Consider the following 26037-nt stretch of genomic DNA (forward strand, 5'->3'; position numbering starts at 1 on the left):
TTTTGTATTTTTCACATGAACCTATTTTTGTTTTGCAATTCTCTAATATCATAATCTTTTTCACTATTCTTCTACATCTTATAGACTTTCTTTTTGTCTATATATATATATATATAATCTCAAATAAAGTTAAAACCAATCCAAAAATACTTCATTAAATATAAAAAAAGAGAATATTTCTACATTTGTAGAAATGAGTGCATGCAGAAGTTTAAATTAAACACCACTGGAAAAAAAAAAGAAACAAAAAGAAATTTCATGAATTATTAAATTCCATTGCAATTAGGGGCGGAAGCAAGGAGGGCAAGCAGAGCCTGAGTTCCTGCAAGATATATATTTTTTATTATTACGTAATTGAGTTTAAGAAAAAGTTATATATTTTATTTTAAAGAAGGTGGGCCTTAGATTAAGTGTGACATTTTCTTTGAATTTATTCTTGATCTACATGAAAAGAAAACAATATAAAAATATTACTTTGTGAAATAAAAAACAGAAGAACCAATTTACTCTAATATAAATCTAGCAACCAATCAAAAACAAAAATAAAAATACAAATAATGAGCAAAATTTTTCTACAAAAAAATTGAATTAGGGCTACCAATTAATTTATCTTTCATCAAACAAAACAAAGTAATTTAAATTTAAAATCTATTTTTGTTTTATTTTAAAATGTTTGTTAATAATTTGATGAGATTTTTTTTATATAATTCTACCATTTTTGCTTTTTTTTTCTCAGATCTGCTAATTCTACCCATTGTTTTTTTGAATTCTTATTATAGTGATTTTTTTTCTTTTAATTAATTAAATATATTTTATTAGTTTGTTTTGATTATGTTTTGATTTTTTTATGTTGTTTTTAGCAGAGCCACTAAAATTATCATTTTTTTTCTTATGATATATGTTTTGATTTTAAGTTGAACCATGAACAAAATAAAAAGAATTGATATGATAATCGATGATTTTTATTTTATGAAAAAACGCAGTGAGCACAATTAAAATAAATATGTAAGAATCATTCTTTATTATTTTTTATTTATTTTAAACTTTATCAAACATAAATAATTCTTCGTTGTAGCTAATGTTTTTTATATACTTTTTATGTTTATATTTGATAGGTATAATGACCAACAACATTAAAGTGATGAATGCATTATAAAGATTAAATTAATTTTATTGCTTTGATTAAATTTGGTATTGCTCTAAATCTTTTACTTTATACAAAAAATGATTATATGTTTATAGTAAGTTATTTGAATAAAATTAAATTATGCAGGCTTTAATAACTCATATTCAATAAATTAAAACAAATATTATATCTTATTATATTAATTTTAATTTTTTTAATAAATAATTCTAAGCTTCATTCCTGATTGCAATGAATGTAGGACCAACTGATGATGTCGAGCATGAATGTTGGAAATTGGATTCTGAAATCAATGAAAATAATACATGTGAATTAGCTAGCCAGGGCAGCGTATCTCCGTTACATTTGCATATTTTTCTCGAGTGTCTTGTCGTATCTAATTTTATATAAATTGGACATCAGACATATAGGCAGCCCTCTTCACGGGCTTTTTTATAGCCCTATCAACCACATAATTCAAAGAGAGCTGGCCTAGCTAAATACTGCCACAGAGTGGAATTTGATGGCTTTGGCAGGTTCAACTCATTGATGGAGGAGCCTCTGGTACTGTAAGGGAATTTATTTCATTCACACACCTTCCTTCTAACTCAACCCCCACCATATCTTTATCAAACAAGATTATATATCAGAAAAGGAGCTGCCACTTGTAGTCCCGAGCAACAAATTAGGCAAAGGAAACACGCCATGGATTGTTTTGTCGGCAAGAAAAAGAGCGACCAGTGTGAGAAAGGCCTCAGAGGGCTGACAGAGAAGGTGAGGCTTTTCCAAGAGGAAATGAAAGCTATGATGCACGAGAGAGAGAAAGAGGCCAGAGCTTATGAGATAGACATGATGGTTTTCGCATTTAAAGAGGCAGAGTGGAAGCAAGAGAGGAAGAAGCTCAAAGAGGAACTGAAGAGATTGAGAAAGGCAGTGGAAGAGAAAGATGAGAGGATCAGGGTAATGGAGGATAGGTCAGTAGGAGAGAAAAGTGAGAAAAATGGAGAATTCTTCGGGACTCCGAGCTTCCTGGTGGAGCAAATGAGGGAGGAGAGAGTGTGGCGCGACGAGGCTGTGGATAAGTGGAAGAAGCTTTACCTCGCCATCAAGGCCGAGCTTGATGATCTCATTCTGAGGACTCATCGTGGTGCATCTCTCTCCTCTTCTGGACTCGCACGCACACTCACACACACGCACTCACACTCACACACACGCACGCACGCTCATGCACATATATTATTGCATCGGTGTCGGTGTTTTTCGGTGTCTATTAACACTGCTAGATTTTGATTTAACGATCAATTTTACAGTTTCATTTGAATCCAGTTATTTAAGAGTTTATGTCAATTACCGTCATTAGACTATTAGAATTAAATTTAACGATGGGTTTTTCTACTTTATTTAAATTAAACTTATGTCGATGCCGGCGTTTTAGACAGCCTTTGCACGATTGCATGCACTGTGCAAATCTTGGAGATTCAGACATTGACAAACCCTCTAGATTCCCTTTATTTCATGTCATGTTGTCGTAAGAGTGATTCTTGAGGGGTGAACTATATCGTCTTCCTAAGCTCACTCTACATCTAGTGCATGCATGCTCACATACTAATTATTTGTGCTTTTATGCAATTTCTTTCAAATATTCTAGTTTTATCGTTCAATGTAGCAGAAACCTGAAAGTTTAGCGCATAGCATACGCTGCTAGAATTGGCATGCTCCACCAGTTCCTTTTGTCAAACATCCTAAAAAGTTGATTGGAGTTATCCAGCAATGGGCCCAAATTTATGTTTTTGATTCTCTTGATGATAAAGTATTACTGTGTATATGTGGTGACAAGTGGCTGGCATCTTTTCACTTATAAAGTCGTTACTGTTTTGGCACGTCACTGTGATAAAACTTATGGGACTTCCTTTTTCGAAAAAAGAAGTCGAACACTTTCTTTTGCCATCCATAAATACGTGGAAACGTCAAAATCATGCTAGTATACACTAATTAAGAAACTACGACAGCACAGAGAGTATAATCAATGAATGACACTAATTTATGGCTGCAACTCTGTTTTGCAGGAGATGGATTGTACCGGAGAGCAGAGGAAGAGATGATTGAGGAGCTAAAGATGGAAGTGAAGGCCAAGGAGGGATGTATTAAGGAGCTGAAAGCACGATTAGTTTTTGTGGAGAATGAAGAATACAGCAGGGCAAGAGAGGTCGATATTCTGCGGCAAAGCTTGAAGATCATGAGCAGTAGGAAGGCATCCAGCTTCTCTCTTAGCAAACCCAATTCAGCACTTTTGAAACAGGCTAAAAAAGCATAACTAGCTTTGCTAGTACAAACATATAGTCTAATATTGTAAGATTGTGTAATTTTATTTAGTCAACCCAAGTAAAAACCGACCAAACTTTGCATTAGTAAGGAAGTGTTTAAAAATGATAGTAGTAATTTTCAAATGATAGTAGTAATTACTTTTTAAATTTTTGCTTGTAAAAATATATTTTTTATTTTTTAAAAATTATTTTTGACACTAACACATTAAAATAATTTGAAAAAGATTAAAAATATTTTAATATATTAATTTAAAGTAAAAAAAAATTAAAAATTTTCAATTTTTTTTTAATATTTTTAAAACATAGAAGCAAACATGCTCTAAAAAAACTACTATACATTGGATGGCCTACCATCCTCTTCAATTTGGACAATGGAATTCAAATTGGACGATGAAATTCATTTTGTTTAGGACCTCCAGCTGAGGATTAGCCTTGATGAAAAGATCAAAGAATTTGGAGGTAAACCAGGAAAAAAGACGTTGCTGCTGAATAGTATTTTGAAATTTAGATGCACGACATCCAATCAGATATGTTGCCATGAAATGTGATTTGAATTTGAAATAAATCTTTGCTGTACAGGTACATTATTCCCTACCCCACCCCGGATTAAGTCTGTCCATGTATTCTTTTGATGGGTTTCCTATAACACTAGCAGACTGCTAAATGATGCATCCAGACACAATGACCGATATCTGCCGAAGAATTATTTCGGCACTGATTAAAGTAAGGAACGTACATGAATATACTTTGGCTGCTAGCGTTCAGATGTTACTGCCATCTTGGTTGGTTGGGATGCTATCTCTTCCACTGCTTTCTACCCTTTCAAGAGGCTGGTAGTTTGATCTCACGTTCTGGAAAAGCAAAACATAAACAGATGAATATCTGAGCAAGCATGGAGACTGGTGATTATGTAAAGCCTGTGGGAATACTCAACACTAGCAGTTTAATAAATGGACAAAAGACTAAAGAGTGAATCACTCCAACAATGTTGTACTGAATATTTGGAGGATTACAGCTACTGATTGTGTAAAAGCTTTCAGGGGCACAGATACGTGCAACTTTTAATAAGGAGAGAGAATTAATTGGCCACATTTACCACATGTAACCATCAAGGAAATCAAATATATTATTTACTCTAATCAACTGGATGAAAATAATCATTTGACAAAATGGTATGTACCTCAAGCAGTGTGATGTAATAGAAATCCTCCATATGCTGCATAAGCCCACTTCCATCTCGAATTGAACGGAATATATTTATTTCAGTCTGCAGTATTTTCTCAATGAGCTCCTTCTCGCCTTTCATCTGCTCAAAATAATCACAGTCAATGCTCACTAACCATATTGGTATTTCAGACGACTATAAAAATGAGAAACTGAATGCTGCCTGCATGGACGTTGTTTTAGAAACAACTCTTATTATAATTATCACTGTTCTAACAAGATCCTAAAACTCTTTCATCAATATTCAAAACGTATATTCTTCCTCTCAACATGCACTGGGAACCCTTTTGCTAATGAATAGTCAGTTTAGGAACCACTAGTTCAACTTGGGATCCACTATCTTGCATTCAAACAATATAGAAGGGACCAATAATTTGGATTAAACTGCATGTACAAACTAATTAGAGAGGTAGATTTAATAGCCAAAATACTACAACTAATATATAATTTTTTGTAGGTTCTCACAGCAACCAGTTTCTCTTTGTTAATATGAGTTAGATAGATTTCGGTTTCCTACACCTTCACATCGAGGTCAACCATACAAATGATTAAGATGTGGAGCAAAAAAAATGGAGCAAGATTAAGAACAAGAAACATACAAATTCACTGACAACAACATCTGGTGTGGACTCCCCAATGAAATCACCTTGGTAGCCATCTTTCAAAAGCTCCAAATTTACCTGAACAACACATTTTAAACTTGTATATAGCGGTACTCATAAGCTAATCTTAAAAGAAAAATAATCAATAATGGAAACTGTCATGCGTTCGTAACATCCCTTCCATAAGTAATGTCAACCACGGTCGAAGAGTTAGTATTGTCAACTACATGGACATCTTTCATATATATTTGCTTCTTTCTTTTTCTAAAAAAAGAAAAATTAAGAACTCTACTTTTGAGTCAGTGAGAGAGTTTTGAGTCCTGGCCTTTTTTATCAGTTGTGAAGAATTAACTTACAAAGGAGTAAACAATAAGAGTTTAAGGAGAAACTACAACTTTAATCAAATACATCAAACATGCAAATTCACTAATTCCACTTGAGCTAAATTATGAAAGTCTCATCAATAGCTTCCCTTGCATGCCTGAAGCAATCAATCCGCAGTTTTCTAAGGAATGCCTGTTGGGCAACAGCAATGGTAAAGCTGCAGAAAGTTCTCAAGCACGCAAGGGAAATTGGGTCACTGAAAAACTCAAATTAGTATATCTGTGACAAATTCGGTGTTATGAGATGAATTAGGTCCAATGAAAGGAATTGGAATTCAAAAGACAAATCTTGAATTTAAAGAGGATGCCATCTATTCCATTATGGAAGATAACACACTATAGCTATATAAAATGCATATCCAGAGACCAGAGGTTAATTTCACAGCATGCAGCAACTTCCATATGATTTCAGGGAAAGTGTAAAAAAAAAAAATTACCCACCAAAGCATCTTCTAGTTCTCCAGTTGCTAGATACACAGGTTGAGCTACATGGCAATAACCCATCAAGCGAGGAACAGTAGGGACAATGTCTCTGTGGTTCACAACCCTCCAGCTATCTTTAACTTTCTGCAAATGTAAGCATGACCATTTCAAACACTAACCATGGTTTTTTAGTGTCCAAGACAAAAAACAGGAGTAAAAAGACGTATCTTTATAAGTACACTCTTCTTACACGCACATTATGTATCAATGTCACATATGTATATGTTTCACACTTTCCCAAGCATCATGAGCACACAAGTATTATGTCCCAGGCCATGAGACCCAAAGGATATGAATGACACAGCCAGCAATGCATCATTTTTTCCCAGCTTAAATTCAGAAAATATAAAAGCAAGGGAAGGGATTTCTAACGGATAAGCAATTGGGTGAAAAAATTAAACATGTATGTGCATTGAGTTTAAACTGAAGCAGACTAATAACATTAAGAGAGTAAGAAACCAAGAAGAAGCAGGGCCAATTCTCATCAACGTAACCTACCAGATGAATGAGAAGCAATTGGGTGAACAAATTAAACATATATGTGCATTGAGTTTAAACTGAAGCAGAATGTAAAATTGTTCTCTCTTTGATTTTGGAAGGAAGAATTCAGTCCTCTAAATACATGTAATAATCCCTAATTTACTGTCTCTAATCCCTGATTTGTAGTCTATAATAAATACAATAAATACAAGATATTCTGTTACAATTTGGTTGCCATATATTGTTGATATTCTTGCCATAATATACACTGACAATAATATTGAGAGAGTAAGAAACCGAGATGTAGGGCCAGTTCTCATCAATGAGATGAGAAGGCTTTTCTTTTAAGAGCGTCCCAGAATAACAAATAAGGGAGACATATAAATTGATGAGCCTCATCAATTAAGGCTATAGATATCAAGTCAGGAAAAACTCAGTAAGAATAGTGACTGCGACAAAAACAGAAGAATGAGAAAAATACTAGAAGCAAACATAAGGTACATTTCACAGAGCTCTCTTGCAGTTGAGAAAATTGAAAGACCACCCTTGAATGTCAGACATGACACGATAACCTTATGGACAAGTAACTCGACAATTAAACCAAGTCATGAGATGCATCAAAGGGGACGTTGAAGCCACTTGCACATTTTTCTATTTGTGATTTTTTGGAGCTAGAGAGGAGATCCATGCAATTTCTTTGAACTGAAGGGAGATTCATAAAACTTACCCCAGAACATTTGTAACTTAAAACCTACAGTACTTGTCATGAGATCTATGCACTGTATCATGGGAGCTCACAGTCACAGGATAGTAAAGATATCTTATAGAAACCAGCTATAATTGGAAGTCCAACATTCTTCCCGGGTTTTCGTATAATTTTGCTGTAGTTTAAAAAAAAAAAAAAACATCTTCATGCAATAGTTGCCAGAAGATCAATATTAACTCAACTAAGTCTCAATTCCAATCTATTAGGGTCACTACATGGATCTGTCTCCTCCATTCATCTCTGTTATGGAGTCAGTAATCATGGACTAACTTTTTACAAGTTCTTGTGACTCCAGAACATCTTATATCAATTCAGCCCATTCCCCACATGCACAGTGGCAAAAAATTGATGTGAAATAAGAAAAAACAGTTTCCTTTTCAATATGTCATGAAATTACAGGAACATGAAAAGATTATAAAAAAAAAAAATCATATCCTTTCATAGAAGCAGAGAACAAAAGGAAAGACATGCACCAAAGACCAATTTGTAGTAAATATGTCTAATTGAACAAAGAAATCCAGAAAAACAAAATTTGAAAGAAGGAACCAGGTGCAGCTTTTAAGAAATGTGAGCTAGTGTCGTGAACAAGCAAGCAAGCGATATACCCACATGTAAATTATATGAGAAAAAGCGCACGCCCATCATGGTTTGACTTTAAGTTGTGCCAACAGGAAAAGGGAGAACTGCAACCCACCCATAAAAGAAATGTCTTGTGATTGAAAACAATTTTAGCTACAATTAAAAATTTACAGTTACCTGATTATAAACTTCTGCAAACTTTTTGTTACCAACTCTAGGAGATCCAAAGTTATACATAGTCACAGAAATCGCACCACGCCTAACAAAAGTAGAATTCAATGTGTAATTGCATAATCTGTCAAAAGTGTCCATGTGCAAATGCAATGGACTCACCAGGCACTAGTAAGTAAAAGAAGGATGAACTTACTTTACTAGTTGACTCGATGAAAGTTCAAGAGCAAGCAAAGTAGCCAATGCACCGCCCAAACTATGACCAGTTACATAGACATGCCATTTAAATGGTGGCTCAGCTCCATTATCTCTGTCAACAACGATTTAACATTTCAAAGAACAAATCTATAGAAATTTGCAAAGCTATTTTAAACATTACTCTGCTTTGAATGTAATGGGAAAAAAAGAACAGCTAGTGACTACCAGATGATAGATCTGCAAACGTTATCTCACAGACACAAGACAAAATATTGCAAAAATTTGAACCAAATTTCAAGACAAGAAGAATGAAAATCGATTCATTTAAGAGATACAAGGTACAAAATATCAAGAATGTATTTAAGATTACATGTTTAAGTTTTTAATCATACAAGCATATTAAAAAGCATCACCTATTCATGTATAATTTAATTGTGCACAAGCCAAAAACTATGACTTGAAAATACAGTTAAATGCACCTATAAAGATGCATGAACTTGTGCGCTAATGAATCCCCGATGGCAAGAATCCCAGAAAGTTCACTTTAGAAAAAAATCCACACTGGTCACATATGGACTATATTAATTAGCAAAAGGACCTAGTGAAACCAACACTAAATGACTAAAAAATATATTAAGTTTAGTCAGCCTATATTTGTTATTAAAAATGTGAATGCACTCATATCTTAAGCATGATATAACACTGGTTGTTGCCCTAGAAGATTCTTTAGGATTTTAAAAGAGAAGCATAAGATAGTTAAATAGGATTAAAAGCACAACTTACACGTAGCTAATTAATAGTTTAATGATAGAGATGATTCGTATCCTGACTGAATCATAAGCACTTAAAAAACCACTATGAACCTGAAAAATTTGTAGCACAATCAAATACATCATAATCATTGACAGTAGTAAGAGAGAAATTGCACACGTTACTGGATGTATTCCGAATAATTACCAAATATACATATCATTTGCGTACCTGAACTTCTTGTTTAAAATCTCCACCAATCCTTTCAGGATTTAGCCTACAGAAGTAGAATGATGGTTAGCACAGAACTTATGTATAATAATGATAAATAAATTGAGAAATGATAGAGAAACATAGTTCATGCAAATCAATTCTAGAGGCTCATGGATGATATAGTCACATTACAAGATTTTAAAAATAAAAAAAATGCTTCAATAAAATGCGACTAGCAAGTTGAATTTGATTATGCATTGAGGAAATACAATAAAAGTATGCACCATTTAGTCATGGAATTACTGTGCAATCACTTTGTCATTTATCACTCACTCTCCCATTCCCAATGTCTCTTTCTTTTAAAAGTAAAAGAAATTTTGCTGCAAGCAACGGGATTCATCACATGCACAGATCCATGTCCACCAAATAAGTGCAGTGCACTATTCTCACAAAATGCAACTGCAACATAAGTTACACATACAAACAAACTGACCAGAAAGGATTACCAAAGTGAACCAAACAAATCCATGCATTTCTCTGGGTATGTGTGTGAACAAGGCATAATATGCGTAGGTATTTGACATTACCCTGTAGGAACTACCATTAAATCAGTTCGCAAATCCTTCCATCTTACCTGAAGAAATTAACAAAAATAAGCAATTTAAATAGAAAGCTAGATGACCCAACAGCACTGAGAGAAGTATAAAATTTAACATACTTGTTCTGTGCCCCTGAAAGCAACAATTAATCTTTTCCTTGCATTGTCACGCCAAATTGCCACCTGCACTTTCCAACAACTTAGTGATAAATGAAATGTAACCTCGTGGTGTTTCATCACAAATAATGAATCACAAGATTATCACAAGGAAGATGGCTTGTGTCAACGATATAAAAATATCACCTGTGTATCTGTGGATGAGTTGTCTAGAAAGCATATCTTCTCAAATTCAGACTTGATAAAACTTGAATGGCCCAGTGAAGTAGCAAGCATTGCCCAAGCCTCCATAGCACTTTCAGCAGTAGAAAAGAGTACTCTCATTTCCTCAGATTTCTTGTCTTCCAATGCGGTTCCATTCGAAGAGCTAATTAGCTTCTCACCATCAGAAGAACTCTTTCCTGAAACATTTTCTTCCTTATTTAATTTAGAAACAGCAGTAGTCAAAACCATCCATGCTCCCAGAACAGAATCAGTTTGCCTTAACAAATCCTGTGTCGCCTTCTTTATTTCTGGAAGTGAAGATTGAATCTTGCTTATGGTAAGTGGGGCACTTGCTTCATCACTGTCCACCTTCTGACCCTCTGGAATTGCAAGCCCTGACTCAACATAACCCGCTTCGGCAATCTTTTGTGACTGCAATCCAATTCTGTTCAATAAGTCAAACTCATCCCACTTTAATTCCAGAGAAACAGAGAAACCAAGTTTCTGAGCAACAGTTTGGCTGATAACATCAGCAAAGTTCTTCCAAAATTGTTTATCTGATTGCGTAGCTTCCCCAGCTTCTGTGGCACCCAAATTATGTAAGCAGTCATTATCATCCTGGGATAATACCAAGTTACTGTCTCCATCACGGTTCGTGTCAAACACAGGGACTTCTGTGGTACTCTTTATTTCTGAAGGCAAAGGCATGTCCGACACAACAGCAAGGTTGGAATTCGCTGCACCCAAGTCCTTACTGTTTGAAACTTGATCCGTCCAAACGTATGGAACATTAAATGACTTCAACTGCCCAAAAGCATATTCTACAAACTGACGTGCTGGCATGGTTTCTGAGCCAGCAACCATTTTTAGAGCTGATTCAAAACCATTTTTGCGAAGAAAATCTGACACAAAGGGGAGCCTCCACGGCCTTTTTTCTTCATTAATTTCATCAAAAGTCTTGTATTTAACCTGAAACCTTACAAGTAGCAAGCGTCAGTGATACAAATTCAACAACAACAAAAAAAAGTCCATCTTGGCAATAGATGGAATACAAATTAACAAGTGCAACTATAAAGCTCAAGAAAAAACAAGAAGAAAAGAATTTTATTGACTTAAACCACTGAGAAATTTTGGCACAGGAGAGAATCTTGACATGACTTAAAAGCATCAATCTACGTCAACAATGTTTCATTTGTTTTGTTTATTAACCAACAATAGGCTGCCAAGTCTCTGAATAAGGAGAAACAGTACAGAAAAGCTACCTGACTGTTTCTTTTGTTTTGTTTATTTATTTATTGCAGAACTTTCAACAATGTTTCTGTGACTCAAGGAATTCTTTCAAGATTTGGATTTCAAAGTGGAAAACTAAAAAAAGAAGAGAAACAAAAGAAGAACAAGCAAGATTGGGGAAAAAATGCGAGCCACTAACCCAACTCCAAATATATCAGAAATTGTCTCACAGCAAAACCCAAGAAAATATACAAATAGGTGATCAACATATTGCATTAGATAACAACTATCTTGAGTATTACATTGCAACATTGAATACTATGGAGTATTTCATTATTAACCTAGTTGACTAAAAGTTTCTTTCTAGTAACAGTTGAACTGCATTGTCATTATACAAGCGACTGGCAGTCTGCATCAGCAATAACCACCAATTACTAGAATTACAAGCAGAAAGCAGGCAGGCCTTACAGTAAAGAATATCCCCAAATATACCAATGCATTAAATCCATAAAAAAAAAATCTTGGTAGAAAAGTGGCATGCCAAGAACCTCCAATGATTAAGAAAAAAGAATGAGAAGCTCAACAAAAATCTTGCATTTTCAAATTATGCAGAGACTTTATTTGAGTTGTCCTAAGTGCTCAAAGAGAAACCAACACCTTACCCGAAGTAATGGTCCATATATCGATGTCAAACAAAAGGTTCACTGAAAGAAAGTTTAATATCCTCTCAAATGCATTTGAGACAATCCTGTATACTTGATTCAAAGAAATAACTTAGACTGTGATTCAATGCCTCGACAAAAGATTGAGAAATTATGTTGCAAGACACTCTAATTTAAGAAACTATAACAGGCCAAATCATGATATTACTGGCCTAACCTACCAAGAGCATCACGATTAACAAACATGAGTGTGTTGATACTTGATGCCCAACTACCACATGGAGCCATTTTCAGTTGACTAGGTTTTGACCAAACAAAATCAGATCAATTACAGAACACAGCATGAGCAAACATAAGCCATTACCCACACAAAATAAATGCTGAAAGACTGGAATGTTAATACACTTTGGGACTTTGGTTTACATAAACCCAATGGTTTACCAAGACTTGATGGGCAAAGCCAGCAAGGATTAACAACGCATCATTTCAAAGAGCATCAGTCTTTACTCTTGTTATACTGTTTTCACTCTTCCATTTTTTGTCTGTGATACCTTCTATTATACTCTTTCTAGACCTTTACGACCAAGCTTGTAGATATTGCTCACGATCCATAAGGCCTTTTTTAAGCTTGCAACAACCTTCACACTGATTAACTTCTCATTAAATCCATCTTCCATAAAACTGAGTTGAGGGAAAAAAAACACAACAGTGGTCATAGCAACGGCAGTCGTCAAACATTAGATTTCGGAGAAACTTGCAATCCAGAAATGCCTGTTTGTTCAATATGCTTTCATCCGAAGGATTTACCTCCACTGTTTCACCGAACGTAGATTTAGTTAGTGCCCTTTGCCCTACACTATATTTCTTTTTCCCCCTTAAGGACTTTATTTCCTTTTTAAGGACCTCATCTCTTCCAATGCCTTCCTATCATGTTTGACATATTTTCTGCAAAATTATCAGGTGAATAAATTAGCTAGGGTCCCAGACACATGATAGGATGGAAATCAAAGAACAACTTGAAGGAGAACAAGAGATGACATTTTAACCAAATGGCAACACCTAGACAGAAATTATAAATCGAAAGCAAGAAAAGTGAAAAATAAAATGTTAATTTAATGGGAAATGAAACACAACAGGCAGCATTATTACCCTGAACTTGGTGGACCTCCTAGCATCACATAGCAATGGTTGTACACTTTTAAGGTAGATACTCCTTTATCCACGTTGAAACACCATGCATTAAATGATAAATGGTATTATCAAAGTGAAAAGAGGAAGAAATATGAAAGAAAAAAAATAGCAGCAGGAAGACATGTTATATACTCTAAGAGCATGCAGATTCCAAGGAATTGTGTTTTTATGATATAACAAGCAGCAATATAAAAGCATTTTCCCCCACAGAATACACATCGAAGTGCAATTCATGTATAACATAGCTGAAAGGAGGCTGAAGTACTCCAACCTATTGAAAAATTCCAAGATGATTCTTATGTTTGGTCCCATGTTTGGACGTGAGCTTAAATCACTATAATCATAGTCCTTCATGATGTCGGATAAGTAAAATCTATTTTCAATACCCAATTAACTGAAAAACATCATATAGAGTCTTTGGGCTTAGATATTCAAAAACTTCCTTGCATTGACCCATGTTAGGGAAATTCCCATCAAACAAAGATGCAATGGTAGATGGCAACATGACCAAACTCTGAAAAAAAGGAAAATATTTCTATGCCGATTCTCTAGGCACTTCTGCATTGAAATTTAAATTCAGAACGTGATTCCAGATTTGATGCTTTAAAATTTAGTATAGTTGAGCACACTGCTGTCATCAGACTCAGTGCATCAATAAGCTGATAGCTGTTTGAGCCAGATCAAAATGTTTAGGATGTGAAAAGCTGATATGTTTAGAACTAAAGACCACCAGTCTCATAACTAATTGACTAAAAAGCAACACCTGGGACCCAAAGATGGATATTTCCAGGAGTTCCTTTCATAAGGACACTGGAACTCTTATATGCAGCCACGAACCAAATAAGTTATGCGATAATCCTATTATTTTTTAAAAATACTAAAAACATGTTAAATTTCCCAATAACATCAGAGTATTAGGTGAAATAAGTTGTCATGCCTGCATGAATTTTTCCACTGCTAATTGTCTTAAATTTAAACCAGAGCTTGATGAGCCAGCCATGTCGAGGTGGAAGACACATAACAGGCTCAAAAGGGGGGAAATTTCATACAATTCCTTGAAGATTTAAACCGTACTAAAAAAATTCCTTCACTGCATGAACTTACCTCCAACTGCAACTTTCCGCCACCGCCCATCCCTTCCAGTTCAACCACCACCTCATGCAAGTTTCCTGGAAAGGCACAAGCCATTTAATTATTTTGGTAGAAAAAGGTATGCAGTCCATATATCCAACCTTCATCTGCTTACTGCTTTCATACACATCGAATGAACTTGTACTTGTGGAATTAAACTAGCACACTTCAGTTCATGCAATGAAATATCTTTTAGTAAGTCCAATCATCAATCTAACAACAAAAAAGTCATGCTAATTATTATTAAAATTTTACTTGCAGAAAATCACTGATCCAAGTATAATGAAAAGCACGACACCTTTTCCCAAACAGTTCAGTGCATGCACAAGTTTTATTGAATCCTCACCGTCACAGAGGCTTTCCAGACCAATGCTTGTGTTCCCCATGCGCTTGTGTGGAGTTACAAGGTTTGCATCCCAAGCTGCAATCTGAAGCTCAAAAACACATTCAAAAGAATTACTTGTGAGTTGCAACTAAATATAAAAATGATAACTTCCTATTCTGAGCACATCCTTCAATTGTATGCCTCAGATCATGTATTTGTATTGCACAAGATACTTCTGTCCTAATTGGTATGAACAAAATTAGCACCAAAAATGTCATTAATACCAAACCAGTAGTGGAGGTAGCAGACTAAAAACAGGAATAAGATATGATAATTAAAGGAGATAATTGATCATAAGGCACAATCCTTAATAGTATACCCTACTGGAACAAAGAGATCCTGCAAACCAATTATTTAAAAAGAATACCCCAAACAAGGATGACTGTAAGGCATGTTGATAGATGTACGTGAGAAGGTAAATTTAAAGATGCCAAGTCATAATTGGCTGGAAGGGCAACCAATGTAAAGGCACCTGCTGTAAGCCCTCTGTTGAGTGATGAAAGCCATTGGAGAACATTAACTATTTAAGCAAAAGAAGAACCCACGCATTCAATACTGCATGCACCTGACCATTTGGGCAATTTAAACAATGATACCATATACTTTCTAACTAACTATAACCGTGTCAATTATACAGAGAATGTTTTCCCGAAGATCATTGCACTTTGAATACAGCTATCCTTTCCAAGCCATCCTCAACAAGTAACAGGCCTCACATCCACAACAATACAATGTGAAGTACATCCTAGATCTAGAAGCCAGTCTTTACATTCACATAGAAGAGAAAATTAGTTTAAGAGATATCAGACACCTTGTAAAGCCATGTCTTCAAACTATGTACATGTATAGATGGTAGAGATTAGTATTTAACTGCACAAAAAAAGTTGAGGAGCCAGTAATCTAAATTGTAGTACTGGAAGCATTAACTTTTATTTAGGGACAATAAATGGTCAAAGATTTTAGATTTAAAATGAATGAGAATTACTAAAGGACAGATTTCTTTCAATAACTAAAATATAATTATTAAAGAGCAGAAAGGGAGCAACACTCGTACATGGGAAGTATAGAAGAGGGGGGAAAAACTTAAAAATAATAAAGAAAACTCTCTTATTTGAGACAGGTGAAAAATAAGTGGAAGAATCAAAAAACAAATTAACAAGTTAAAAATGTGATCTCAATTAAAAAGCGCTGGTCCTTGATCCATAAGCTTGATCCCTTTAAATGCTGGGTTGTTCCTCTCCTTCCACTCCAATTGCCATATTTTCCTTTCTTATAGGGATCTAGAGATGATTTGTTGTGTAAATTCAGAAACTTGTAAGTGATATTCATGCTCACTTTCAGAGTGACTATAATAAGCATTAGAATTTCAGAGTGACTATAATAAGCATTAGAATTTTTTAGACAAGTATGCTATTGGAATTTGCTCATTTCTGTACTTAAGTCAAAACAGCAGCTAGAAAGAATGATAAAAAGGGTATAGGAACTTGAAATGTGCCCCCAGCACACTCCCAAATGAGAAACAAACTTATAAATTCAGAAGGAATAAGAATTTACCTGAAGATTTTTGGTCGGAGGCAGCTTAATGTTAACGGTGAAGTCCTCGTTCCAAGTTGGCTTCTTTTTCCTGCCATCATTGAATGATTACTTGTATCAAATTGTTTTTAAATTGTTAATAGTTCAAGAGCAAACTTGTAAGATTTTGCTGCTTCTGCTAGATTGCAACTAGCACAGAACCCATAATATGATTGAGAAAGTATATCCTATGGAACAACCTAATGGTTAAAATTTTAGATTTTCAACATGGAGGTCTCAGGTGTAAATCATAGGATGAGTTGGTAGGAATTCGGGCTAACCTGCATCATGTAGTTGAAGGTCCAATGGGCCTTCCAATAAAATGAAAAGGAATAAAAGTGATTGAGAAAGAAAACAACTATTAGTGGCATGATAGCTGTCTCCCAATAGAAATGGACAAAACATAGACCTAATTTTGGGCTTGAGTTTTAAAACAGTTCAGGAAAAATTTCCAGTCCATAAGACTATTCTGCAGTCCTAGCACAAGCATCCTCACAAAACTCAATATAAGCAATGGCTATCACTCTAGCAGACCATAATAGCAAATATAGTACCACCTGGAACCACATTTCTCTGTGTTCCTTCTCCAATAGGGAAGGTATAGCTGCATTAAGTAAGGAGCAAAAAGCCATTTCAATGTGAAAATCAAGGATTGACCAAAATTTTGAAGAAAAAAGGCAATAGGATTGTGAGGCTAACACCAATATGTCATTTACCTCAGTAAATTGTGTTTCTTTTACAGAGGAGATTGTGATTACTGGATTCAGTAAGGCATAAAAAAATTTCAAGACGCAAGTGGTATCAGAGGTTGATGAAAAATCAAAACAATGGCAGATAGGGGTAGTAAACACTAGAACAACACTTCCATTCATCTCAGCAACAAATACCGGACACCAAAAATTAAAACAAGTGCATTAAAAGAAATAAAAATCAAATTGGAATGAAATTCCTAGCAAGTTTAAGCAGACAAAGCGGGGTTCATAAAGATGAAGTAAAACAGAAGAAAATATAGAAAATGGGGCATATACCATATGAAATTTTTTTTCTAACTTTACACTTCAGAGCAGGATTTCTAATAAAATAAGAGCATTAAACGAAATTCAGGTAAATGTTTCCTTTCAAATATTTCCTGCAGAGTTAATGAAATTTATCGTTCATTCTCATTTCCATTAGAATCTCACATCCCCATGAATGCTGCTATGAAAAGTTGTAATTTATACTAATTATTGCCTGGTCTTAAGCAAAGGAGCTCCAGCTCCAATTGCTTAGTTCAAAGGAGAAAGAAGAAAGCATATGCTATAAAGTGCATAAAATTTTCAACATAATGAAAATTTTGAGAAGGATAAAGATTCAGTTTGTGTGTGAGAGAGAGATATGGAAATATCAACAGCTTACCCCCATTTGACCTTGCTTTTGACAACCTGACCATCCAGTTCCATAACCACATAAGGATCACTTGTTCCCTGGAAATACACCCGCAGTTTGATAAGTAAAGCTCTATATATGAAAATCAGAATGTGACTTTGTCAGTTCCTACATATAAACCTTGAATTCAAGGGAGGGGGGAACCAACAGAAAACACCAACTGGTTAGGGCCGTGCTTGTGTGTTTCCAGTTGCAGATGCTTTCCATGTAGGCAAGCATAAAAACTTGCACATAAATCCTATTTCTCAATGCAAAAAGGATAAATTCAATGACGCACCCATGGATCCATGGCTGGCAAATCAAAGCCCTTTTTCAATTTTATGAACAACTGGCCATCATATATCTCGCGTACAAACGACCTGCAGACATATCAATCAGATTTCAAGAAGAAAAAAATAGTATTCTATTTGATTCTATTATTTGCTGCTAAAATAATTTCCAGAAAAAAAAAGGTCTGGCTAGACATAATAGCAAGATGCATCTTCTCTGCAAACAACCAAGTAATGAATGTTTAAGCCTCTAGTATTACTAAAAACAGATGATCACATACTCTGAAAGATACACAGTCTTACAATCTGCAGCATCAACCTCGCGCTTCCCTACGTTTTCCTGATTAAAACAAAACAAACACACCAAATGAACATCAAATTACTCTGATTTTGTTACCCTGAATAGCAAGAGAGCAAAACGAGTGCCTATTGAATTTCAAATTCTTTTTTTTTTCATGTGATTTTGCGGAAATTTTTATATTCAATTAAGACTTAAAATTGAAATTAAAAATGAATTAAGTATTAATTACAGGGAGGCTAGTGTAGGCTTCGAAAGCGAAACCAGCAAGAACTACAGCTAGATTGATATCAAAAGGAGGCCGTTCCATCTCGTTCTCTTTCTCTTCTTGAACGGAAACCTCGTCAATCTCCGTATTATTTGTATTGTTCGCTTTAATAATACTCGACGAGAAAAATCCATGTCCGGTACCTCGGTAATGCTTCTTCTTCAAAGTTAAAACCCTAGCTTTCCAGGAAAATGAAGACGAAAACCGCCGGAAAAAGTTCAAATTTCGACTCATATGCGAAGTAGGAGTGAAACGGTGATAAAATGTGTGGTTTAGGTGGAGAGAAGTTGCCATGGCCATTGGCCAGTGTCTTCTTTTGAGTGACGATGAAAGAAAGAAGAGGTCCGGCGGTAAATTTGGTTTTTGATAGTGGAAGGGCGTCATGATATTTTTCTTTTTTGGTTTGGGTGCATTACCGTGAAGACACGTGTACATAGTTAGACAAGGCAAGAGCAAGAAGGATCGAGAAGAGAAAATTGTGGAACCAAGCTGGCAAACGGTCGTTTTTTCAGCGACCTTCCATTCACACACCAAAATAATTTTTTTATTTTTTTATTTTTATATTCAAAAAGTATTTTTCAAAAAATTTTACTTTTTTCAAATTAAATTTATTTTTATGATTTTAAATTTTTATGATAAAATAATTTTTTAAAAAAACGTATTTTTAAATAAAAAAAATTTATAAAACAAACATTACCATAATTTTAAACATTACATTAATAATTTTACTAAAAATAATAAATACAAGATAATGGATTAATTGCTATACAGGATTGCATTAATACATGTCATCTATGGATTTATTATATGCCATATCATGGTAACTTGGCATCGAGTACCATGTATTTATTAAAAAGATGCACTCATCCATAAGATTTTATATTTTTTTTCAATATATTTTTATTCATTACATCAGTTCGATATAATGTTTTTAAAAAAAAAAATCTAATCGAGCCCAAATTCACTTTAGTATAATATACCATTCGTAGTTTAAGATCTTTTTTATTTGACAATAAGAGGTATTTTGTTTTTGAATCAATTTACATATCAAATAAAAAATTCATATTAATTTTTTTGCAATGACACTGTTAGAAAAATTGATAAATATAAATAGAAAATATTAAGAGAATATTCTTATCGGTATTTACCCAGAAAATTACAATGAAAAAATAATAATTAAAACAAAGCAAAAACAAAATACATATTATTTTTTTACATCAACGGAAGGTTTACTGTGTGTATGTGTGTATTCATAAGAAGAACACCGGTTTTAGATTGTGAATGTGGCCGGTTTAGAGGAGCTTAAATTAAAAAATAATGATCAACCTGCCTGTCAATTCTTGCATTTGCTTCATCGCATCGATGTCTACTTCTAATAAGAAAATTGAAGGAAAAGCAAGAAAGAAGAGAGAACTTTTATTACATCTGAGAGGGGTCCCAAAACAAATGCAAAAGGAACAAAACATTATACTTGTCGACCATGCAAAAAGAAGAGCAATTGCATCAGCAGCATATCAATAACTCGGAATCCGGTTGCTCGGCAGAAAATGTATAACAGAGGTTTTTCTTTCATTTCTTATTCTGACCTATACCAAGCGTGTTCTTCACAGAGTCCATTGCATCCTCAGCCACATGCTTCACCTGCTCTCCAGTCTGTGTACACAAGAAGAAAAATAGATGCGAACAAAATTAATTGATTTTTTTGAAATCACCCTAAAGCCTAAAGGATACAAGGCATGCTCAAGGGTTAAGAGAGAAGATATATATATATATATATATAGTTACCTGCTGCAGGAAACCAGCACTCTGATCCTTCTCTAGCTGGGCAGAATCCCCGGTCGACGGAGCACCAGCTGACGTACTGTCTCTACAGGCTGCATTTGCTGTATCCTGGATGGTTTCAGTCCACTGTTCTACCTTAGCCTGCACCAAAGTCAACGAACAAAATTATATTCCTAGCTACCTTGATAATATTATTCCCTGTGTGCATGCTTCATGTGTTTCTCCTACCTGGGTGTTGCCTTTGGTTTGGCCTGCATTGAAGCTTTGCTGCATGTTAGACATATTTCCTTGGGTAATATGAAAACTTGATTTTCTGATCTGGGATTCAAATGTATCAGTACTGCGCTTGTATACTCACTGTTCTTGCACTCAGTGCATATGTATAGTGACAGGGGAATGAGGAAGAGGAGGTGGTAATTCTCTTAGAGCGGGTTTTCCTGCTTTTGAAGTGGAATTTGAGGGCCTCTCTGCTGGTTTGCTCGGTCAATTGATCCATATGATCCTCTATGAAGAGAGAAATACGGATCTTCACACTTCGGATGGCTATCTGCCATCCATTTTTCACATCCTTAATTTGTCCCCGAGGGGATAGTATCGTAAGATGTTAGATGTTATTTGTTTGATTCCGTGTTTGAAATAATATTTTTAAAAAATTTAAATTTTTTTATTAAAGTTTTTTTTATGTTTTTGAATTGATTTGATATGATGATGTTAAAATTAATTTTTTATAAATTAAAAATATATATTATTTTATATATTTTTTAAAAAAATATATTAAGATGTCTCATAGCAGGAGTGAAGTGGGATTTGTGAAGCAGAAAGGTTTCTATCATTAGCATTCCAATTTGAACTTTCAAATTATATGCGAGCAATTCCTTACTTTTTATATTTCTGGTTATGTCTCTACTTTTCTTAACAAAATTACCTACAAGCAAATAAAATGTATTAAAATATTGATTAATTTCAATTTACAAATGCATCTGCTCATATGATAAAAAGAAAACAAGAAATTAAGGAAAAATTAAACATTAAATATAAAGAAATATTAGATAATAAGATTATGCATCTCTTGTGTTTTTTTTTTTTTCTTTTCTTTTCTCCTATAACATGATCAATAAGGTAGTACCAAAATGAATTGCATTGGATGCATATTTAAAATCTTATAATTCTTTTATTTGGAATCATTTCATTTGTTTAGACAATCCCTACATCTCGTTTTTAGTCCTACGTTGGTTTTAATAAATATATTATTAATTTGTTTATTTATCCTTTTAACAATATCAAGAGCTTGAAATTTGTCTTATTTTCTGATATATATACGAGGCTGGATTGGTAATTTTAAGGTTCTAAGCTCTGGTGGTGTTTTTTTTTTTTTCATTTTTATTGTCTCTATTATATATAAAAACTTTTTGAAAAATAATTCACTTGTATATGTGTAAAGCATTTTGTTCTACTTAAATTTCCAGCCTTGCAATCCTGGAGGCTTGTGTGCATCATGTGAAGGTAAGTGGCAAGCTAAAAACTCTTCCAAGTAGCAATTTAAAAGGCAGTTAAATGACATTTATTAGTTAAGATCTACGCGGTCGGATAAAAAACAATTATAACATTAAAAAAAAAGAAAAGGATATAGATAAATATTTGTTATTGTTATTAAATTAGGGTTAGTGGATTAATTTTGAAATTTTTTTTGTTTAGTATGAGTTTTAAAAAAAAAATTAATGTGATCAGTTTAATTATAGCCTGAATAATTATTAAAGAAAATTAAAAAAAAAATATGAAGTTGAAAAAAAAATTTATCTAATTACTTGCTTAGCTTAGGTTTAAAAATAAAAATTTAAATTCTGCCCCATGGTCCAATTGATAAAGTCAGTCCAAAGACAATTAAAATATCAGTTAGAAAAAAATTAAAAATGAAATAAAAAAAATTACACCCTAATGGAGTGTGAATAAAAAATCGGGTATTGAAACTGCAATATTAGCAAAGTTAGCACAGGGTTACATCAGCAAAAGGGCAATTGAAGTTATTAAGGAGGCGGCAAGAGACTAAATTCCCAGCACGGTCTTCCAATCTCAATTCAAAGAAAATGTTTTTTTGCTGATGTAAATGACGGGCACAGGAAAATGCAAACATCTTTTTAGGAAATCATGAGATTAATTGTCATAAGAAACAAATATATATATATATATATAAGTTTTTTTTTTTAATATATTAAAATAATTTATTTTATTTTTAATATCAACATATTATAATAATCTAAAATTAATTAAAATAAATAAAGAAATTTCGAAACAGAAAAACAAAAACACACGACTAATATTACCCTGTTGAGTGAAAATTACAATCCAGACGTGATAAAGTTCATCAAAATAAAGGAAAGCAAGTGATACATATATAATGTTATTTTTTTGTTCAGGAAAAATTACAAATTCTTTGCATAGAACATGAAGTGTTTCCAGAGAGTTCCTACATTATAAGAACAATATGGCACACTTCACAGCCCTTTCTCAGCTACTTTTATAGTCATAGCATATGAAAAGCAGCCATGGCTAAAGCAGGGGACGTGGGCTGCTGTTTCCGTGGCTTGTTACAAGAAGTCCGCCTAATCCTAGTGCATGAGAGCCACAGCAGCCTCCTGTACTAAGGGCTGACTTACATGCACAAAATGCTCAGCTTCCCTCTCAACCTCCTCCCAACAACGGTCAGCACTCTTCCCTTCCTTCATCTTCTTCACAAATGCCACAAAGCGTCTCCAGTTATCTGGCTGGAATAAGTGAGGGTTCATTCTCAAGTACGTAAACGCACACATCTCCTTATCATCTGAACTTTCATCAATATTCAATGATGATGCTTGCAAAATTTGCTCGTGTGCGTACTCATCATATCTTGGCAGTGCATTTTCCCCGGCAAGAGGAATACCTGCTTCCCGAGTTGCCAGAGCCACTTGCCTCACAAGCTTCTCGGGGGCACAAAGGGCATCCTGTGGCTGTTCATGGTCACGCATTTCTATGCAAGTGAAATTGAATATAGCACCATGCCGGGCTAATATTCGAGCAATAGGAAGGTAACCATCTCTGAATCTTGTGTTATAATATCCTGCCGTGAGTTCTGGGGCATGAGACCGGGTTCCATAGTGCCAATGAATTCCTGCAATCTTCACTGAGATCTTTACACCAATGTTCTCAAAGGTTGCCTTTGCAGATGACAATATTCTCTCACCATGGTCCAAGAGCATCTGAGAGTACCAAGTGAGGAAGAATTCACCGTAGGGACTGGTCCAGCCACCACCTTCTTTTCTGAAAAACTGGGTGTCTTCCGGCCAGTTGTTGTACTCACCAGCATCAGTAGGGCCTGTACTACCCCATTCTGGCTTACCAGCAGCTTCAGCTGCTGCTTTCAAGCTACTCAACATATACTGCATCATGTTACAGATATCAAGTAAGATTCAAGATTACAAGTTGGTGGTTTAATCCCTTAAGAAGTAAAAGAGAAAGTAAATACCTTGTCATAACATTGGAAAGCTCCGATTCCTGGAAATCTCCAGGTTCCATTCTGCTCCGGGTATGAAGGATAACGGAGCTCACCTGCTGGACCCATTCCCACTTGGATTTCCTGGATAGAACAAATTCTAAATAGTTTAGACAACAAACTTCTTTCAAGTCATACTTATGACATCATTGCTCTAACTTGTTGACAATATCAATTCGTTACCAATGATGACAAATTATTCAAGCAAAGACATCAAACCACTAGAATCAATTATTCGAGTACTAATTAAGGGCTCTATCATGCAGGGAAATGACAAAGCAAACCACACGCATAATTAAGCAAAGATGCAGCCCAACAGAGACAGATTACCCTCGAAAAAAGAAAGCTGTAATGGAGCAGAATCAAAACTAATCATATTCAACCCAAAACAGCTTAACACAATCATTATTTATAACTATTGAAAAAGGAAGAAATAGCCGTGATTAAGCAATTACCACAATGGTGTCACCAAGAAGGTGTTTGAAGTTGTCTCTAAAGGCCCGCATAAAATCAGAGTAACATTGCACAGGTGTCCTCCCCTTGAGAACTGGAAGGGTATCGCATCCAAGTGATATATACTCATAATTCCTCCTTCCCCACTGATCAGTGTATGCTAGGTCTTGATCTTTATCAATCTCCTCCACGGCCCATTTGGGTAATGGAATCCTGCATCCAGTAATATAAAAACCAATTTACACTTCCAATACAAGCAGTTCAGGGAACTATCAAAAACAGATTTTACATTCACCTTCCTCAGTTTCACCCTACCGATGCTCATCGGATGGTAATTTTTGTTCATGTCACAGAAAAAAGAAAAAAGAAAAAAGAAAAGGTACTTTTTCAAGTGCCAAGGAATCTAGAAAACTCCACGTTTTCTGACAGATCCCAAGCCAACCGCCCAAGCAAGCTTAGACATATGTGGCCAACAAAAGCGCGTGTATTTCACGCTCATAGGTAAAAGGTAAGGTACACTAAATTCTAAAAAAGAAGGAAATAAAACATACGTGCAAGAATCTCCAACGTTGCCACCACACTGATGAAACGACATAACAGCTTGAACCTTGAGACCATGTCGTTTAGCCATTTCTAACAGCTCGGTATACCCTCCCCAATTATACACACCCGGCGCATCTCTCTCCACTAATCCCCACCAAACATCCACCATCAACCCTTCCACACCTGCACTCTTCAACGCCTGCAAACTAGCATTCATTGCTTTTTTTCTATTCAACGTGTTCCCCATCGTCACACTATCCAATGGCATCATCACATAAACTGGCACTCCCTTCTCCTTCTCTGTCTTCCCCTCTTTATACATCTTCTCTTCTTCTGCTGCCTTACTCTCATCCAACGTCATAAATTCCAATGTTTCTGTCGCGAATGCTCGGCATGCCACTGATAGATCTGGACGGATGCCGTTATTTCCGCTTAGTATTGGAGACCTGCAAGGGCTTGTTGGTTGTGATTTTTGCTCTAACATTTCCGGTTTTATGATTTTGCATCGGATGCTTGGGATTGGAGTTTTCCACGCCGCCGCCGCGGCGCTGGAGTCACTGCTGGTGCTTGCGCTCGTTATTGATTCTGCTTGGATTGGTGTTCCAGCTAGAGCTCCGATCTGAAATGTTATATTCATTGCCATTTCTGTACAAATTATACAACCAAAAAAAAAACCTTCCTTTTCTTTTTGCCTTTTGCTTTTAAGCTACGACGAGAGCCGTTGAATTTTGAATGTGTAGAAAATGAAGAAAGCGAAGTTGGAGGGCGAATTTATTTATAGATACTGCGAGGATAATATTTAAGTCAAACCCTTTTTCGTACCGCAAATGAAACGACACGTGTCCTGTATGCCACGTGGCGGAAATAGAGGCGCGATGCAAGGACACGGCTAAGATTTCTCTTGTACAGGTGGTGATGGACGGTGGGATGCGAATCCGCGTGAAAGTTCTGGATGGCAGCACGGTTTATATTTTTTTTAAAGTGGGGAGGAGCGGATAAGGGAATGGAGAGGCGTGAAGGAACGTGATTGGTCACGTGCTCGTGTCCTGCCTTTTAGGCTTAACGCTTAAGACATGTGTGATAGGGT

The 26037-nt window shown here is 35.1% G+C and overlaps 4 protein-coding genes across 6 annotated transcripts; 1 reads left to right on the forward strand and 3 right to left on the reverse strand.

Moving 5' to 3' along the window:
* Positions 1–1553: 1553 nt before the first annotated feature.
* Positions 1554–3531, forward strand: LOC118048944 (uncharacterized). 2 transcript variants are annotated; one of them, XM_035058794.2, is made up of 2 exons: positions 1554–2267; positions 3190–3531. In XM_035058794.2, the coding sequence occupies exons 1-2, from the start codon at positions 1829–1831 to the stop codon at positions 3435–3437; spliced, it is 687 nt and encodes a 228-aa protein (XP_034914685.1). In that variant the 5' UTR covers positions 1554–1828; the 3' UTR covers positions 3438–3531. The 2 variants fall into 2 exon arrangements, with proteins under 2 accessions (XP_034914685.1, XP_034914684.1); XM_035058793.2 differs by having other exon boundaries at positions 1556–2270.
* Positions 3532–3979: 448 nt separating this feature from the next.
* LOC118048943 (uncharacterized) lies at positions 3980–19053 on the reverse strand. Of its 2 annotated transcripts, XM_035058791.2 has the most exons (18): positions 18611–19050; positions 18362–18420; positions 18089–18170; positions 17782–17849; positions 16369–16438; positions 14776–14857; positions 14403–14467; positions 10198–11184; positions 10015–10077; positions 9884–9930; positions 9315–9360; positions 9117–9196; positions 8332–8445; positions 8142–8223; positions 6098–6223; positions 5271–5351; positions 4628–4753; positions 3980–4298 (listed from the first exon to the last, which is right to left on the reverse strand). In XM_035058791.2, exons 1-18 carry the CDS (start codon positions 19028–19030, stop codon positions 4209–4211), a joined length of 2688 nt encoding a protein of 895 aa, XP_034914682.1. In that variant the 5' UTR covers positions 19031–19050; the 3' UTR covers positions 3980–4208. The 2 variants fall into 2 exon arrangements, with proteins under 2 accessions (XP_034914682.1, XP_034914683.1); XM_035058792.2 differs by lacking the exons at positions 3980–4298; positions 4628–4753; positions 5271–5351 and adding an exon at positions 7995–8068 and having other exon boundaries at positions 18611–19053.
* A 1162-nt stretch (positions 19054–20215) lies between these two features.
* LOC118048914 (late embryogenesis abundant protein 1) lies at positions 20216–20710 on the reverse strand. Its single transcript, XM_073411755.1, has 3 exons — positions 20657–20710; positions 20432–20569; positions 20216–20299 (listed from the first exon to the last, which is right to left on the reverse strand). The coding sequence occupies exons 1-3, from the start codon at positions 20708–20710 to the stop codon at positions 20216–20218; spliced, it is 276 nt and encodes a 91-aa protein (XP_073267856.1).
* Positions 20711–22720: 2010 nt separating this feature from the next.
* LOC118048942 (beta-amylase 1, chloroplastic) lies at positions 22721–25702 on the reverse strand. Its single transcript, XM_035058790.2, has 4 exons — positions 24959–25702; positions 24410–24620; positions 23928–24038; positions 22721–23841 (listed from the first exon to the last, which is right to left on the reverse strand). The coding sequence occupies exons 1-4, from the start codon at positions 25591–25593 to the stop codon at positions 23035–23037; spliced, it is 1764 nt and encodes a 587-aa protein (XP_034914681.1). The 5' UTR covers positions 25594–25702; the 3' UTR covers positions 22721–23034.
* Positions 25703–26037: the final 335 nt, after the last annotated feature.

This window comes from Populus alba, chromosome 10, assembly GCF_005239225.2.
Source record: "Populus alba chromosome 10, ASM523922v2, whole genome shotgun sequence".
Taxonomy (NCBI): domain Eukaryota; kingdom Viridiplantae; phylum Streptophyta; class Magnoliopsida; order Malpighiales; family Salicaceae; genus Populus; species Populus alba.

What these genes read in the sequence shown, in the direction of transcription:
- LOC118048944 (XM_035058793.2), top strand. Translation starts at nt 1,829, where the DNA reads ATGGATTGTTTTGTCGGCAAGAAAAAGAGCGACCAGTGTGAGAAAGGC. An exon ending in CATTCTGAGGACTCATCGTG is followed by an intron (nt 2,271 to 3,189) that starts GTGCATCTCTCT and finishes TCTGTTTTGCAG; the next exon opens with GAGATGGATTGTACCGGAGA.
- LOC118048943 (XM_035058791.2), bottom strand. Translation starts at nt 19,030, where the DNA reads ATGACGCCCTTCCACTATCAAAAACCAAATTTACCGCCGGACCTCTTC. An exon ending in TGCCAGCCATGGATCCATGG is followed by an intron (nt 17,850 to 18,088) that starts GTGCGTCATTGA and finishes GTGTATTTCCAG; the next exon opens with GGAACAAGTGATCCTTATGT. An exon ending in GCGGAAAGTTGCAGTTGGAG is followed by an intron (nt 11,185 to 14,402) that starts GTAAGTTCATGC and finishes GTAAGGTTTCAG; the next exon opens with GTTAAATACAAGACTTTTGA.
- LOC118048914 (XM_073411755.1), bottom strand. Translation starts at nt 20,710, where the DNA reads ATGTCTAACATGCAGCAAAGCTTCAATGCAGGCCAAACCAAAGGCAAC. An exon ending in AAACCAAAGGCAACACCCAG is followed by an intron (nt 20,570 to 20,656) that starts GTAGGAGAAACA and finishes ACTTTGGTGCAG; the next exon opens with GCTAAGGTAGAACAGTGGAC. An exon ending in GTGCTGGTTTCCTGCAGCAG is followed by an intron (nt 20,300 to 20,431) that starts GTAACTATATAT and finishes TTGTGTACACAG; the next exon opens with ACTGGAGAGCAGGTGAAGCA.
- LOC118048942 (XM_035058790.2), bottom strand. Translation starts at nt 25,593, where the DNA reads ATGGCAATGAATATAACATTTCAGATCGGAGCTCTAGCTGGAACACCA. An exon ending in AACGTTGGAGATTCTTGCAC is followed by an intron (nt 24,621 to 24,958) that starts GTATGTTTTATT and finishes TACTGGATGCAG; the next exon opens with GATTCCATTACCCAAATGGG. An exon ending in CTTTCCAATGTTATGACAAG is followed by an intron (nt 23,842 to 23,927) that starts GTATTTACTTTC and finishes AACATGATGCAG; the next exon opens with TATATGTTGAGTAGCTTGAA.